Here is a 16,424-nt window from a genome sequence, read left to right as displayed (position 1 = left end):
ACCTCTGATATTCCTCTTCCAAGAGGAAGAACTACAAGGAGCAATCTACAGTAGAGTGAAGAGGAGTTGCAGAGAGCTTTAGAGGAGAGTAAGAAGAAAAGTGTGGATAAAGGGAAAGAAAAAATGGTTGAGCCTGTTGAGTTGGATGAAATGGATCTGGTCCATCAAAGTGGAAAAGTGGCAGAGGTAGAGGTTCAGACCCCTAAGCCAAAGAAAGCCAAGACTTCCTCAAAGAAGTCTTCATCTATTTCTAAGTCTGCTGAACCCTCTATCTTGGCTAAGCGAATCGGGTCTGCAGTGAAAGCCAAGCAAGTGAAAATTACTGAAGAAGATGATTGGAGTGGTGAAGAGGAGGATGTGTCTGATGGTGAGAAGGACAAGCTGACAAAGTTTGGTAAAAGAACAATTCTGAAGGGGAGATTGTTGAAGGACTTGGAAGAAGAAAGAATGATTTTGCTGTTGGAGAAGCTTAAGATACAGGGGTGGAAGGACATGGTCCTTTAGTTGGATGAGAGACTGGCTAGGAATTAGATTGTGGAATTCATGGCCAATGCCGAGGTCAAGGAAGGCAGAGTCACCAGCCTAGTAAAAGGGGCCCAAATCTCTTTTGATGCTAAAAAACTGGGTGAAATCCTTAGCATACCCTCTGAAGGCTATGATGGCTATACTAGGCAGAAATGGCCCAGTCTTGATTCTCTTCCAACTGCCCTGGCTATCACAAGGAAATTTTGTGATAATGAAGAAGAGAATGAGCCCAAGGCAGTCTATAAGAGTGAAATGAAGCCACCCCACAAGGTGATCTTTGAATTCATCAACAAGTGCGTGTTGCCAAGGAAGGAAATAAGGCATATTGCAAATTACATGGACTTGCTCTTGATGTAGTGTATGGACAGTGGGAGGCAGATAAACTGGCCTGGGTTCATCATTCAGCTTTTGGACAGAGTTGTCAATGGCTCCAAAGCCCATGTCATTCCTTATGGTTTCATCCTCACTTCTATTCTTGCTCATTATAAGGTGCCATTGAAGAAGGCGGGGATGGCCACAAGCAAAGACCATTTTGGGATCAATACTCTTCTTGCTTGTGATTATGAGATCCATGTCGTCCCCAATGAACCTGGTTCATCGAAAAGGACACATATAAATAACAAGGTCAGAGCCCTAGTGTAGGAGAGTGGGGCAAAGGATGCTGAGATAGCAAGGTTGAAGACTCGTTTGGCTGAGGTTGAATCTGAGAAGGATGTTCTCAGAGTTGAGCTTACAAAGGAAAGGGAGAAGAATGAGGGAATTCTTCACGATATGTTGAATCTTCTCCAAGCCAAAACCCAAGCGCCTAGTTCTTCCAAGCCTTAGTTGCCTAGCCTGCCTAGAAATTCAGTGACCCAGATTCGGGACTTTTTCTTTTTGCTCATGCTTTAAATGTTTTTGTTTTATTTTGTGGATTGTGGAAGAACCGTACTTTCTATCAATGAAATTTGCTGCTTTTGTTCTTATGCACTGTCTCTATTTCTTTGATAGTTTGAATTCTTAGTTGATTACTGATGATTGATCCATAAATGCATTTAGAGTTGCCCCAGTGGCCATGAGTAATTTTTATAAAATCTGGGACTCACACATCTTTTTGCAATTTTTTGATGATGCCAAAAGGGAGAAAATGTGCTCTGAACAAGTGATATTTATAACCTAAATGAACCTAGTTCTTTATGATAAGTGCTTAATACTCTAATATGTGTCAATGTTGGATTAAGTTGAAACATGCCTAAGCTTATGGATGCACAAAGTTTGTCATCATCAAAAAAAGGGAATTTGTTGGCCCAAGAAAGAGAATAGTTTTGAAGATTAACAAAGGAACTCAGATATGAACCAGGTCCATCACTGGCAGACATAGACACCTGCAGAGTCAAGGCACGTGAGGTGCACATGCAGGAGATAATCGTATTCTGGTAGAATGAGATATCTTCTGATCGAAAAGATTACAAAAATGATAAGGAGAAGGACTCCTTATTCAGTAAGAACAATATCTAAGATAAGGAAGGATTTAGGAGTTGAGTTTAACTAGAACTCTTCCACCAAGGAAGAGTAGCATTAGGATTCTAGTTAATTCTTTATCTACTAACTCCTATATATTGCAGAATATTCTTATTGTACAGGTACACACAAAAGCAGAAGTTAAGCAAGAATTGAGAGCAAAATAGCGAGGCAATTTTGCAAGCAGTTCGAGTGATATTTGAGTGTGCGAATCTGACGCTACTTGAACCATCTAGAAGAACCAGTTCCAACTGTTGTCTTTTAGTCTAGTAATTTGTAGTAAGTGGTTTTAACTTATACCTTTTTAGCTTTATCTAGAAGCGTATGTAATAGGTACTTTATGTTTTCAAGTTAGAGTTAACTTGAAATTTGTCGCAAATAGCTAGAGGCTAGTTTGCTACAAAGGGTTAGAGGTAATCCTAGGTTTACAAAAGAGTTTTTGTAAATGCTGTTTTGGCTCACTGATTTAGTAAAGAGTTTTGGAAAAATCCTACTGGGAAGTAGGTCGTGATTTTTTCACCTTTTGAGCTAGGTATTTTTCACGTAAAAATCTCTGTGTTCTTTATTTTCTGGACTTATTATTCCGCAACAGTAGTAGTTAGAACACATAGAAGAACTAGGTCCTTCTATAATCTGTGCACGCGAAAAATTGGACACCACACAAATCACCCCCTCTCTTATGTGGTATTGACGTATAAAACATCAACTTAAATTCATTAACAAGATATAAACCTGTTAGAAATAGGATTGATGGAATAACAATCTATTTACTACTTAAATCCATTACCAAACATGTAAACCTGTTAGCGGACATATTGCCTCATTGTGTTATTCACAAAATACTACGTGACCTTAGTTTTAAAGAAGCTCCTCAGATGAGCATTCTCTCGAAAACATGTCTACAAGCCTGGTGGATTCATACCAACTTGGAATTCAGAGTTTATTGTATCAAAGACTTTGAAATAGTGGATAAAATTCTTGTGAGATATAGGGACAAAAAAATCCCTATAGACAAGTTTAAACTTTGGAACTTCTCAGACTTTAGTCCTACTAAAGCTTTTCCTCTGATACATAAGTCGTTGCTCTTCAGAATGGCGTAAAAGATCTAGTGTATAGAGATTTTAGCGTCTCTAGTTTAGTACACGGAATAGAGAAGTGCGTAGAGGGTTTTGCTTAATTACGTATAAAGGAGATCAAGTTCCTGAGGTCAAATTTGCAAAAGAGTCGAATCAATTGATGAACTCAATACTTGTTCCACATTGCTCCAACAATCCAGAGGCTACATGGTTTTGTAACTTGAGTAAATTTCTATCAATTTTGAACTCTTGGTCTCAAGTTTCCCTTTATTTTGTCAAAACCAATGAGATCAACATGAAATATTTGCAATTGTATCATAGAGTTCGTATACCCCAAGTGGACGTTTTAAATGCAGATATAAGGCCAATGTCATCTGATGAGGAGTGCCCGACTTTTGTGGATGCTTTGCTATGGACTTGTCATCCTAGGAAGCTCAATGTATCGTCACCATGCAAAATGATTGCATGTTTCATGGATCGTTTAATGCATATGAAAAATTCGAGTTATTCTATTTCTCATGAAAGCAAACCATGGCACAGTCAATTAAAAGAAGTAAAATACACATTTGATTTGAAAGATCAGCCTGTGGAACTCACAAGTAGGGAGCTGAAAAGGATTACCTTTTGGATGAGACATAAAGTTTATTTTCTATTAGATTGGTGATGCAGTTAATTTGTCTCTTTTCATTTATTCTTTTTCTTAAGTTTCTTCGTCCATATTTTATAGGACAAATTAGAGATGCTAAAGAACTTCAAGTTTCAGAAGGTTTCTTTAAAATGGTCTTTTATAACAAGAGACCTCGTAGCATGTTATGATTCTAAAAGTTGCATTAGTGTGCAATTGACTATTTATTAATTTTTTTTTCTGGGGCTTATTTCAACTTAATGTTGTAATTTTAATTTAAGTACTCAAAGTATGTAGTATGTTGAAAAGAGAAGTTATATTGCATGAAAAAATGCTGCAATATTGTCCGCTGATAGCGGAGGCGGAGCCAGTATTTGAAATTTATGGATATGAAATTATGGTCCATTTTAGTTATTGCCTTTTAAATTTCTTAAGATAAATATAGAATTTGAATCAAATTTACCGGATTCGGCCAGAGCCGTAACTAACACACTAACTTCGCCCCAAGTTATTTGTGCCATCACTTAGCTTCAACTTTCATCACCCAAACACATGTACAGTTTTGAAGTTGTACAATTTGATGTTGTTAACGTTAGTTGATAGCTTTTATTTGCCATATTTAAGAGTAGGCAAAAATCTTTCTGTGAAACAACTAGAAATTCCAAATAAGGAAAGTTTTTTTTACTCAGCAGAGAAAACAAGAAAAAACGAGTACTACATTCTTGTACATCCACAAGACTAACATTTACTAGTATTACTTTTAGAGTTTGCAAAAGCTGAACTTCTAGAGTTTTGTTACAATCTTAAATCTGTTATATTCTTACACCTTCTCGTGCACAGTTCTTATACATACATCATTTGTTTCCAACGAATAATGATAATGAGGATTACGAATTTTTCTACGCAACTTGAATAGTCTGTTTTTGAACTTATAAACTATATAAATATTTTACTTTTCTTGGGTAGGGGTGTAAATGGTTCGGTTCGACCGGTTATTTTGTAAAATTCGCACCACACCAATTTTTCGGTTATTTTATTATATATAACTAAAATTGAACTTTTCGAAATCGTCCCAATCATATGGGTTTCTCTTCGGTATCGGTACGGTTCGGTTAATTTTCGGCATTTTTTTTTAAAAATGTCATGTAAAAGTCACTAGTAGGAGTAGAATACAATAACATACATACTTTTATAAGACTTAGCAAAACATTCTTAACATTTTTACATTTGAAAGGGTGATGAATTATGAAAATATGAAAGATGGCTAGAGTATAGATCCATCAACTATTTTACAACGGCGTAAAATAAAATTAAGCAAATTAATACAAAGAAAGTATAAATCACACGAGTGAAAAGATATTAACCAAGCTGGGACTGAGACTCAAGAATAAAGTCTATAGAAGATTGAATATTCAAAAAGAAAAATCTAAATCATAAAAGGAAACATATTCAATACATTGTAGTTTGCTACTCATAATCACTACAATACTTTGTGTCTTAGCTTGCTAGTGAATATGTTGGAAATAATTTAGTTTCAATAGGAGTAGCATAATAAGTTTGAGAATTAGGATTTTGAGTTTAATTACTTGTTGACTTGTAACTGTTTTCATAATTCCAAGACCAAGGAAAAATTTAATGTTTTATTATTTTTAAAATTAATATGTAAATATATTTTTCACATGTAAATTTATTCGGTACGGTACGGTTTGGTATTTTTTCGATTTATTTTTGTAAAATAAAAAATATACCCTAAATATCGGTATAGTTATATATATATATATATATATATATATATATATATATATATATAAACTTACGGTTTTATTAAAAAAAACTTAAAAATCGATTCGGTATGATTCGATCAATTTAGTCGGTTTTAAAATATTCATTGACACCGTGTTATATTTGGTCATTACCAAATTGATGTCCCGAATCCAAAATAGTTCGAACTTATATGGACAGTGGACGGTGGACAGTGGCGGAGCCACTTTACGCTAAAGGGTGATCCTTTTCCCAAAAAATTGCACTTAGGTTAGACAAATTATTGTTATGTATATCTAGGATATGATGACTCTCATTATTTTCTTTGTATGTTTACTTTTTTTTATATTTTGACATCATTTAGTAAAATCCTAGACTCTGCCATGACAGTGATATGTAGTTCAAACTTGTACAAGTGAAATATATTATTCTTTCAATTTATGTGAGGTAATTTAAAAATTTTCTGGTAATATAAAACAAAAAATATTTAAAACTTATGGTCATATTATAAAACTTGTATAGCTACAAGACTTTTGAAATTTATTGTTTTAAATATATTACAGAAAAGGGCTAACAATACCCCTAACGTATCGAAAATGGCTCAAAATACCCTCCGTTAACCTTTTGGTCCGCAAATGCCAAAATAAATTAATAAAAAATAGTCACGTAAACAGAAATACGATATAATAGTGCCAAACAAAAAGGACTTTAAAAAAAGGAGACAGGAGGAATTTCCAAATTAGCAACATACAATATAATCCTTTGCACCCGCACCGCATGCAATAAACTCCCAATTTCACCATAGGCAAAAACAAAAGGCCAAGAAACAAAACCATACCCACAATCCATTTCGTTATCCACTCTTTCATCAAAAACAAGATTTTTGAAGCAAAAAAGATTAAAACTTTAAGAATTGGAACCAAAAATGGCAACAATGGTGGCAGGTATAAGCCTCAGAGGACCAGTGATGAGTAGTCACAGGACATTTTCAGTGACAAAAAGGGCTTCTTTACCACAGTCGAAACTGAGTTCAGAGTTGAGTTTTGTAACTTCCCAATTGAGTGGTCTCAAGATTTCAAGCACCCATTTTATATCTTCATCAGCTCCACTTTCTGTTCCTTTCAAGCCTTCTCTTCAGCCTGTTGCTCGTAATTTCTCTGCCCTTTTTTTTTTTTTTTGTGTGTGTGTGTGTGTGTGTGTGTGTGTGTGTGTGTGTGTTGCTATTCTTCTTTTTTGGTCTAACACTGAGTATAGAAAGTGTTCCTTGTGTTTGAATTTGGGGGTTGTTAATGAAGTAACTTGATTATGAGAATCTGAATTTTTACTCCCTTTATTTGAATTTATATTGCATTTTTTGATCGAGCACGGAATTTAAGAAAACATAAGATATTCGGAACTTGTGTTCTTAAACATGTCAGGATATTTCTGTGGCCTTAAAAGCATGTCATAAAATGAAATTTTTTGAAGTTAAATTGTTGTCAATTTAGAAATGTTTCATTCTTTTTGGAACGGACTAAAATGGAAAGTCTGACACATAAAATGGAATACATGGAGTATGTACTTAATTAAATATGTTCATGAAATTTTATCTGAATGGTGGTGGAGTTTTAGTGCAATTGTAGAGTTGCTCCTTTGGTGACCCGTAGATTACAAGTTTGAGGTGTGGAAATAGCTTATTTGCAGAATTGCGAGGTGAAGACTGTATACGGTAACACCTAGTCTCCCTATACCCTTGAATTAGGAAGGAAGCACTTAGTGCACGGGGTAAGTTCCTTTTAAACATGGATGGGGCAACAAGAAAAGGCGATAACTTTAAAATGTTACTATGATGAATTTTCATTTCAGTGCAGACAGTCTTTTAAGTGTGTGGAGCAGCCTAGTCAAAGGGTCACGGGACCTAAATCATTACGGGGTTGTTTGGCATTCAAATAGTTGTTCCTTCCATATTAGAGTCCGGATTTACTAGTTGGATGTTTAGAATTCAGATAGGTTTTTTGTGCTAACAACATATCATATTAGGGATGAAACTTGTCCCTTACAATGTGGAGGATCCAAAGGCATAGCTAAAGTTGAAAAAAAGTTAATTCAGTTGCAAACTAAGTATATTATTTTCTTAAAATCCATGGTATGAATTGCGCACTTGACTATAATTCACATAGTATGTAGTTACAATTCATAATTGATGTGTTAAATAAAACTCATATTATAGTCTACTATCTAAACAACCTCTTATGCATTCTTTCTAGAGGAGAGTTTAAAGGGGTGTTGTCATTCCATGGGTTTAAAAATTTGTCTATGGTCACAAGAAAATAGGGATAGGACACCCTCAGCGTGTGCAGAATTAAAGAAGTGGAAAGAGTTTGGCGGACTACATTAAACTGATAAAGGGGAATTTCATAGTTTGGAAGTTTGTCAATAATTTTCTTCATATACTAAATGATCTCTGGTTTTGTCCTTCTTGGTTCTTTTTCTCTGACTTAGGGACTGCGGAATTTTAAAACATAACAAATTGTCCAAGTAAAAGGCTATAGAGTATTTTTAGGATATCTTTTTGCATGAATTCATGACATTACCACTTGATGGTAAAACATCCAGTAAAAAGCATAGATTTGTAGTTTCTATGATTCTACGTGTCTATCCCAGGCAAGCGATAATTGGAAACTTCTGATAAAAAATATAATTTGGGAAACTTCCTTTATTACAAAAGAAAAATGTTCACTTGTACGTCGACATCTGTTTGAGTTGGAATGCATCAATATAAGATCATGCAGGAAGACAATCTGCAAAAGATTTTCATGTGAAATGATACTTATATGGCCGCTAGAAGTTTTTCTGATCTTTCCTTTTCCCTTCATAAACTCTATTACTGATTTCTGAGCTGAAGACCGTGTTAAAAGACAGACGGTAGAAATGGCATCAGGAAGTTATTGTTTCTTCAAATATAGGGCTAACTCCAAACCCCCAGTCCATGTGAAACAATAAATGATTTTTTTCCAAGTGATCTTAAAGACAGTATCATGCTTCAAAGGATGCATTTCTTGGTTAACAAAGTTTGCATTTTTGTTATGAGCTTATGTCTAAGCTACAAAAAGAATATTATACTGATAATAAGACGGTATACTTCTGGTTGGAGTTGAGGTTTTTAGGTCCCTTAACTTTAAGCAGCCTAAAGGCGGAGCTTCATTTTTCGACAAATGCTGAGGGACTTAGAAGGAGTTTCCATTTTCTCGCTTTTCTGTCTCTCCTGATAATAAGCAGGATTCTTTTTGCCATTTCCTTTTGGCAGCTTTTTAATTCTGCAGTTTGCCATCTGCATATTCTTCGTTCCATGAAACTTGCGGCCTAGTAGTGAAATCTAAGCTCTACATTGCTTATGGCAGATAGGTTTTTCCTCTATCAAGAATATGGTAAATCCATTTTAACCTCCCAAAAGCACCTTTTGCACTGTGCAATATTGAATATTCTTTGACCACTTGTGTTCTTACGCTTAGCAAACCGAACTAGTGAAATTGAAGTCGAAGCCAATTACGAAAGCCTTAGAAAGTGTGTCATGAAAGCTGTAGATTTAGCAGGAAAATTTTCAGCTGTAACATTCTTTAGTGTTCGAGTCTTATTGTATTAGCCCTCTGGTGTAAATTACATTTTGTATGTTGTGAGAGCAGCTTGGTCAATTCTGTGAAGGGTTGACTCCTTTTGTTAAGTCCAACACTAACTTGATTCTTGGCTTTTGGTTTAGTAATGAAACTGTTGGTTAATGATCAAAAATACTTTATGACAGAGCCTTAGAAGCAGTATATTAATGAAACTTTGCTTACTTCAACTCCTCTTTTATATTGCTGCTGTCATTGTCAGGATGCATTCTTTATTCGCTTTTTTAATCCTAGAACTACTTAGTCTTTGAGCTAATCGGTAAAATTAAGATGTTTTTCTGGGACGAGAGTGAAGGAGAGTCTTGGAGCAATTGTAAAGTTGTTTCCGTGTGACCTATAGGTCACTGGTTCGAGGCGTGGCAGCCACTAATGCTTGCATTAGGGTAGGCTGTCTACATCACACCCTTGAGGTGCGGCCTTCCCTGGACCCTGCGTGAATACGGATACTTTGTGCACCGGGCTACCTTTTTTCTGGATCGAGAGTAGTCAAATATTTCCATTGAAGCATCTTTTGCTTTTCCCTCTGCTTTCCTACAGTTTTGTGGGCTGTGTTCAATTGTGTCGGCGCCTTTTTTGATAAGTATAGTGTAGAAACTTAAGAAAGCTATTCTGTTTTTCAGGTAGAATTTGCCCCTTCACTGGGAAGAAGTCCAACAGGGCAAACAAGGTCTCTCACTCAAACCACAAGACAAAAAAGTTGCAATTTGTAAACCTTCAATACAAGAGAATTTGGTGGGAGGCAGGCAAGCGCTACGTGAAACTGAGGTTGTCAACAAAGGCCATAAAAACCATTGAGAAAAATGGACTTGATGCTGTAGCTAAGAAGGCTGGGATTGATCTTAGCAAGAAGTAGAACCTTGGACATTATAGCATCTTTGTTTGTTCACTAATTTTGATGCCTCAAAAATAGTACTTAATATTTTTTGGCATTGCTTTTTGATTTATTGATTATATGCTTTTCATAATATTACTTTCCAAGAATATATTGATCAACTACTTTCCAGGATTATCAAAAATATTCTCTTATAGCTTAGAGAAAAGATTTAGCCTGGTAATTGCATGCTATTCATAAATAAGCCCAGGAACTTCTTAACTATTTCCAGGAATATAGAAATATTCTCTTACAGCTGAGGAAAAAGATTTTGCCTGTAAATGCATGCTATTCACTAGGGGTGTACAAACTGAATCGAAAAACCGCACCAAACCGAAAAGTCAAACCAAAATGATTAAAAAATCCGACTTGGTTTGGTTTGGTATTGAGTAAAAAAAAACCTGAACCAACCCGACATAAATATATAATTTTTATATATACTTTTAAGATTTTATATAGAATTTGCTTTAAAAAATATCTAAAAATATTTTGAATTCTCTTACGGAATATGATATTTAATAAAATATGAAGTGCTCTATATTTATTAACCGTAAATAATGGGTTGTATGATTACTTTCTTATCAAATGTTACTGAAATGCGTCAATCTTTTTGTTGTTCCATATTCATATCATATGTTAAGATCTATTAAATTCTTATATCTTTTTCAAATGTGAAGTGATTATTAATATTTAGGTATCATATTGATTTTTATGTTTAATTACTAAATTTGGTTAACCTGAAAGTGTACATCAACGAAAAATTATTGTCAGACGACTAAAAAAATAACTATTATGTGTTACTAATAGAATTCTCCCATAACAATATTTTAATCGATAATATGTTTGTCAATTTTTTATATTTTTACTAAATATATATTTACTTATCAAATACTTAACAAAATAAGATTGAAATAATATTTAAGTAACAAAAACCCCGAGAACCCAAAAATCCCGACAAAACCGAACCAATTCAAAACGATATAGTTGGTTTGATTTGGTTTTGATAAAAACCGAACCAATCCGGTCCATATATACCCCTACTATTCATAAATAAGCCCGTGAAAGTGATGCTGCTTCTGAAGTTCACATGATCGCCAGTTACCCTTAGTCGCGGACAAAGGGTGTAAAACAGAGGCGTTTTCTGGTCTCCCTAAGCCGGGGGTTCGTTGGATGTTCTTTAATCTCCCTAAAATGGTGGTTCTGTTGTCTTAGGCCGCACTGGAGGTAACAAAAATTCAAAAACAACCCAAAATTTTATTCATGTCCAAACACAACTCTAATTTTCAAATATCATTTTCACATGAAAAAAAAATTCACTTTTTTTTTTTTGGAATTTTACGATTCTTATATCCAAACGCCCACATAGACTGAACAGACTACAGTAATGATGAAGAGTATTTCAGCTAGAGCTCACTTAGAGCTATCCTTGAAAAAACAGAACAACCACATAGCAAAAGCTTAACAATTTGCATTTGGTTTTTGGTCAATCTCAGTCCCATCTGTTCCACACTCTGCAGCCATCAACAACTGGCCCAAGCTTGAGTCAAGATGTACAGCAACATTCTTCATTGTAAGAAAGCCATATCTCGCTGTGACTTCTACTCCAATCACCTTCATTTACGTTGTTTCCCTTGTAAATCAAAATCATCAGCTGAGTAGTAGTCGGAAATGAGCCGATACATATATGATGGGTTATGGCCTCCACTGCAATCAGAAAGATGTAGCAAGTATTATTATCATAAAACTGCTGATTAATCCCTAGCGTGGTAAAATAACACGTTGCAAATTCTCCCTATGTTCCCCCTTAAATCTTGAGAATAATTTCAAAATAACCCATCTTTTTTGACTTGTACATTTCATTAATGTATTATTTTAGGATTGCGGCGTATTTATGGTTGCAAGCCAAATTCTAATATAAAAAATGGTAAAGTGTCGTTACATGTCGGTGATGAGAAGGCTAACAAGCTCAGGTAACACGTAGTCAAAACCGGGGTTGACAACTTGAACAAGAGGAGCTCTACTATCCATTCCAAAATCCATGCAGTTGGAAAATTGCCCAAACTCCAGAAGTTCAGCAGGGGATCTCATGTCATTAAGGCAAGCCTCTGGATTGTGTGGATATGAAGGGCACAACTGTAACAGAAACAAGACAGTTAAAAAGGATAAACTGGTGATAAATACAGCCAAAAGTAGAAAAAGAGTGTATATTAAGCGGCAAAAGTAAAAGTTTGTAACAAATTCAAGGGTTTGCAAAGCCTAATGTCAAGAGAACAGAATCATATTTTCCACAGCATTTCAAGGTTCTTAACATGATTTAGCAAACCAGAAAAACGGAGGTCTTGCCGTGTTATCAGATGCCTTCCAGTTCGGGAGTGACTATCAGCAAGATGCATAAAAACTGCGTATTGTTAAGAGTTAAAAGCAACAGCCACTTAAATGGCTGGACAGCACAAGTCTGATACCTCACAAGATTTCGATCTTTTTTCTCCCTCCCCTTAATTAAACCTTTTTGACAGTTAAATACATGGAAGAGCCAGTAAAGCTCAGATACCTTGTGAATGCCGGCAACTACTACAAATGGAACAGCATGCTTTTGAGCTGCAAGTGCAACCATGTTCATACCAACAGGTGCAATGACACCACCATTGGCCATCATTGCATGAACTCCCACAATAACCTACACAACAAGGTTAGAGTTCTAAGGACAGGTAGTCCAAGTATAGATTGATCGTAGGCATAAAATAGCAAATCCAGAAAGTTACCATATTTACTCTAGAAATCATTGCAAAAATAGCAGAATCCGTTACTACTGTAGCTTGTAGACCTCTTCCTACCAGCTCTTTTGCAAGAGCATGCCCCTGGTACCTGATCAAGCACAGACAGAGAGGGGAAAGTTCACGGTTAAAATGAAAAATAAGTTCAAGATTAGTTTATTTCTTGGAAATTGCAGAATACTCCACAACAAACCTTGGTGCACCCTCTGCAACAACCACCCGAAAAGACCGTTTTCTCTCTTTTGCGGCACAGAGGAATTCCAAGGCAGTTCTTGAACTACCTAATGTTAGTATTACTTCACTGAAAAAATTGCATTTGTTAACGAACTATCACATTTTGATTAGAAAAAAACATGTTTCCCACAACTATCCAACTATATGCAACCAAAAACAACAATAACAACAACAACAAACCCAGTGTAATCCCACAAGTGGGGTTTGGGGAGGGGGAAGGGGGGTAATGTGTACGCAAACCTTATTCTCACCTTGTGAAGGTAGAGAGGCTGTTTCTGATAGACCCTCGGCTCAAGAAACAGTGAGAAGGAAGCAACAAACAATAGCAACAACAAGGTAATAAGATAACAGAAGCAAATGAAATACCAGTAATAATAAAGATCTAAGAATAAGAAAATACCCGAATAGTACTACTACTACTACTACTACTACTACTACTACTACTACCGCTAAGACTAGGAGAAACTCTCGACTACCTATCAGCCTTTAACCTTAATTCTTGACCTCCACACCTTCCTATCGAGAAAAGTACAAATAAATACATTAGAGGTGAAAGTCGAAACAGCAAAGGACATTTGAGCTGCAATTAGGATTGAAACTTTATCATCCTAGAGCAATGTGAAGAAGGCCATCCACCATAAATTTTAAAAAATGTCTAGGCTACCAACCTAAATTTGACATTTTCAAAGTACTTTCCGAACATAGATTTGTCACTGATGTGAGAGAATGTGTAAGTTCATTAGATAAAATATGGAGTATGCATTACTAATTTAAAACAAAAAAAGATATCCAGTATACATAACACAATACAGACGTATTTTCTAGTATGCTGCGAAAGGTGAATACTTTTGATGAATATGCTCAACTGCCTGTTCTGCGATCAGCTCATGACAAGTATCAATATCTTCAATTAATATGTTAATTGCCTCAATGACATCATGTTTTAACTTCCGAGTTCTGGCAAGTTTATCAGCTGCAACGCAGAATAACAGATAATTCAGTACTGAAACTAACAAATGATTGCTGTTATAAATTACTTTAAAATCATGTAGCACAGGAGCGTTTACCTTTGCTTTTCTCTTCAGAATCTCCACCTGAAGAGGAGGTGTATATGTTACTCGGTAAAGCTTTATCCGGCATATTCTCCAGAAGTGCATGCAATGAGGGAGGTCGTAAAAAACTTTTAGCTGCAGCAGCAGACTGAATTGGGTCACAGTCGTGGTTTATGGTTCCTTCATCATCACTTGCAGCTGATAAATCTAAGTCGCCCGTTTTACTGGCCAAAAGAGAAAGATCCTCCTCCCGGATAATATGAAGAACACGCCTAACAATATTTCCAACAGCAAGCTCTGCAATTTCATCAAATTTGGTTATATTATTCTTCGCATAACAAATATGATTACTTAATCTGGATTTTGGAGTGCTTTTATTAAAGGTCATTAATTCTGTATGACTTCTCAATTTGAAGTATTGTTGATAATCCTTGTCACTGAACCAACGATCTGGAGAACACATCTATCTGGTTTAAAAGGATATCTATGAATAAATGTATATGTACATAAATCCTCTAGTAAGTGGAGTGACGACGAATGAGTGATGACTTCCATGCCTAAGAAGATGTGCGGAAGTACACCTTATATGCTGGAACAAGTTTGAACATATGGAACGAACATAAGAATAGCCTTAATATGTGTGAATAACAGTGAAGCTTCTAGTAGATGTACCAATAGAGGAAGATGACCACTTCTAATCTCATTATGGAAGTCCTGAATGTTTTCCACGTATAGAATTCTAAATGCAGAAAATCTACACAGCAATTAGTACTCCTCGTCTCATTTTAGATGACATACTTTCTTTTTTAGTTTGTCCCCAAAAAGATTGTCATATATCTGTATTTAGAAATTATTTAGACCTATCATCTCTATTTTACCCTTAATGACAAGATTTTTTGGTGACCTACTTGACATAAAAATTCACCTTTTTATGACGAGAAAGAAATATGAAAGGACATGCGGAATTCTCACCACAGCAAATGACCTATTCCAAAATATATGCATTAAAAATGACTTTGGCCTCGGAGTTCCCCACTACCAACTAGGATTGGATAAATCATAAACTACAAATAACGAGAGAATTTCATTCTGGAACATCAAATTTCTACAAAATGGATCCTCATATTTGTAAGAGCAGATAAAATACTTACCAACTGGATTAGCAGCGATTAACTTTACGCCTATATCCCTCACAGCTTCAATAAGTACTGCAGCTGGATTGATAGGTGGCAGTCTTTGCAATGAAACTACGGAACGAAGCAACTCCGCCGTTAACCGAGCAGTTGCTTGTGACCCTTCAACCTTACTATCATATCCATAAACAAAAGCAGATTACTCAGCTAAATTCAAACAAAATTAGAAATAAAAAGTCTAATTCAGTTAAGAAAAAAATACTATAACTATACTAACCGTTTGCTGAGCTTTGCAACAAAATCATTCACAAGCACTTCAATGTCTGGCATTTTTCAACTTAAGAAACACCAAATGACTCTTACAGGTTGAAAAAATGATCCCTTTTTTGAGAAATGAACAAAACCTGGAAAAAAGAACAAATCTTGAATATGTTAAGTTACATTCTTGATCCTAAAAAACATTCAAGGAAAAATGAAAGCACACGCAAAAATAGGAGCAATCTTGAATATGTTTAGTTAAAATGTGGAACCAACCTTAAATTTAGTGCTTCAAAATCTTAACCATGCACATAATATAGAGAAACAAAAAAAAAAAGGAAGCTAAAACAAACAACCCCAAATTGAAGGAGAAGTGAAATGTTTTGTTTTTGTCTTTTAATTCGTTTGTTACTTTTCACTTTTAGAGATATGCAGAGGTATTGAATTAAAGGGCTTACTGAACATAGAGTATGGCATCAGTAGTTTTACCTTTGCAACAGGAATTTGGTTGTGGGAATTTGATGCAATGAAAATGGACATTTGAGGAAATTGTAAAGGGTTTTAAAGGGGTTTTAGGGCTGTAAACATTGTTTTTTTCTTTTCTTCTCCTTTTGCTTCCTTTTGTTTTCGTTATTCTTTTTAACTCTTGGGAGCCATTTGGTTGGGTGTATAATAGTATTATCGAATAGGGTGTATTAGTGGGCGTTTAGACATAAGAATTGAAAAGAAAAAAAAAAAGTGAATTTTTTAAAGTGAAAATGGTATTTGAAAATTAGAGTTGTGTTTGTACATGAATATAATTTTGGGTTTTTTTGAATTTTTGTGAGTGATCTGAGTGAAAATTTTGAAAAATAACTCTTTTGAGTTTTTAAAATTTTTAAAAAATTCTAAAATTCATCTTCAAGTGAAAATTAAAAATTTTATGGCCGAACACTGATTTAAAAAAAAAGTAAAAAATTCGTATG

General features: G+C 35.1%; 2 protein-coding genes across 2 annotated transcripts; one reads left to right on the top strand and one right to left on the bottom strand.

The window, feature by feature from the left end:
• Positions 1-6,309: 6,309 nt before the first annotated feature.
• Positions 6,310-10,146, top strand: LOC107806723 (50S ribosomal protein L28, chloroplastic). Its single transcript, NM_001425930.1, has 2 exons — positions 6,310-6,635; positions 9,758-10,146. The coding sequence occupies exons 1-2, from the start codon at positions 6,413-6,415 to the stop codon at positions 9,988-9,990; spliced, it is 456 nt and encodes a 151-aa protein (NP_001412859.1). The 5' UTR covers positions 6,310-6,412; the 3' UTR covers positions 9,991-10,146.
• A 1,155-nt stretch (positions 10,147-11,301) lies between these two features.
• Positions 11,302-16,126, bottom strand: LOC107806721 (uncharacterized). Its single transcript, XM_016630943.2, has 10 exons — positions 15,949-16,126; positions 15,479-15,605; positions 15,220-15,374; positions 14,084-14,365; positions 13,863-13,989; positions 12,976-13,083; positions 12,771-12,873; positions 12,560-12,685; positions 11,948-12,141; positions 11,302-11,712 (listed from the first exon to the last, which is right to left on the bottom strand). Exons 2-10 carry the CDS (start codon positions 15,529-15,531, stop codon positions 11,622-11,624), a joined length of 1,239 nt encoding a protein of 412 aa, XP_016486429.1. The 5' UTR covers positions 15,532-15,605; positions 15,949-16,126; the 3' UTR covers positions 11,302-11,621.
• Between the last annotated feature and the right edge of the window lie 298 nt (positions 16,127-16,424).

The sequence above is a fragment of the Nicotiana tabacum genome, chromosome 14, assembly GCF_000715075.1.
Source record: "Nicotiana tabacum cultivar K326 chromosome 14, ASM71507v2, whole genome shotgun sequence".
Lineage (NCBI taxonomy): Eukaryota > Viridiplantae > Streptophyta > Magnoliopsida > Solanales > Solanaceae > Nicotiana > Nicotiana tabacum.
Note: the sequence above shows the minus strand (reverse complement) of the source record. Positions and strands in the feature narration are given on the sequence as shown.

What these genes read in the sequence shown, in the direction of transcription:
- LOC107806723 (NM_001425930.1), top strand. Translation starts at nt 6,413, where the DNA reads ATGGCAACAATGGTGGCAGGTATAAGCCTCAGAGGACCAGTGATGAGT. An exon ending in TTCTCTTCAGCCTGTTGCTC is followed by an intron (nt 6,636 to 9,757) that starts GTAATTTCTCTG and finishes TCTGTTTTTCAG; the next exon opens with GTAGAATTTGCCCCTTCACT.
- LOC107806721 (XM_016630943.2), bottom strand. Translation starts at nt 15,531, where the DNA reads ATGCCAGACATTGAAGTGCTTGTGAATGATTTTGTTGCAAAGCTCAGC. An exon ending in GTTGCAAAGCTCAGCAAACG is followed by an intron (nt 15,375 to 15,478) that starts GTTAGTATAGTT and finishes TGGATATGATAG; the next exon opens with TAAGGTTGAAGGGTCACAAG. An exon ending in TGATTTCTAGAGTAAATATG is followed by an intron (nt 12,686 to 12,770) that starts GTAACTTTCTGG and finishes CTTGTTGTGTAG; the next exon opens with GTTATTGTGGGAGTTCATGC.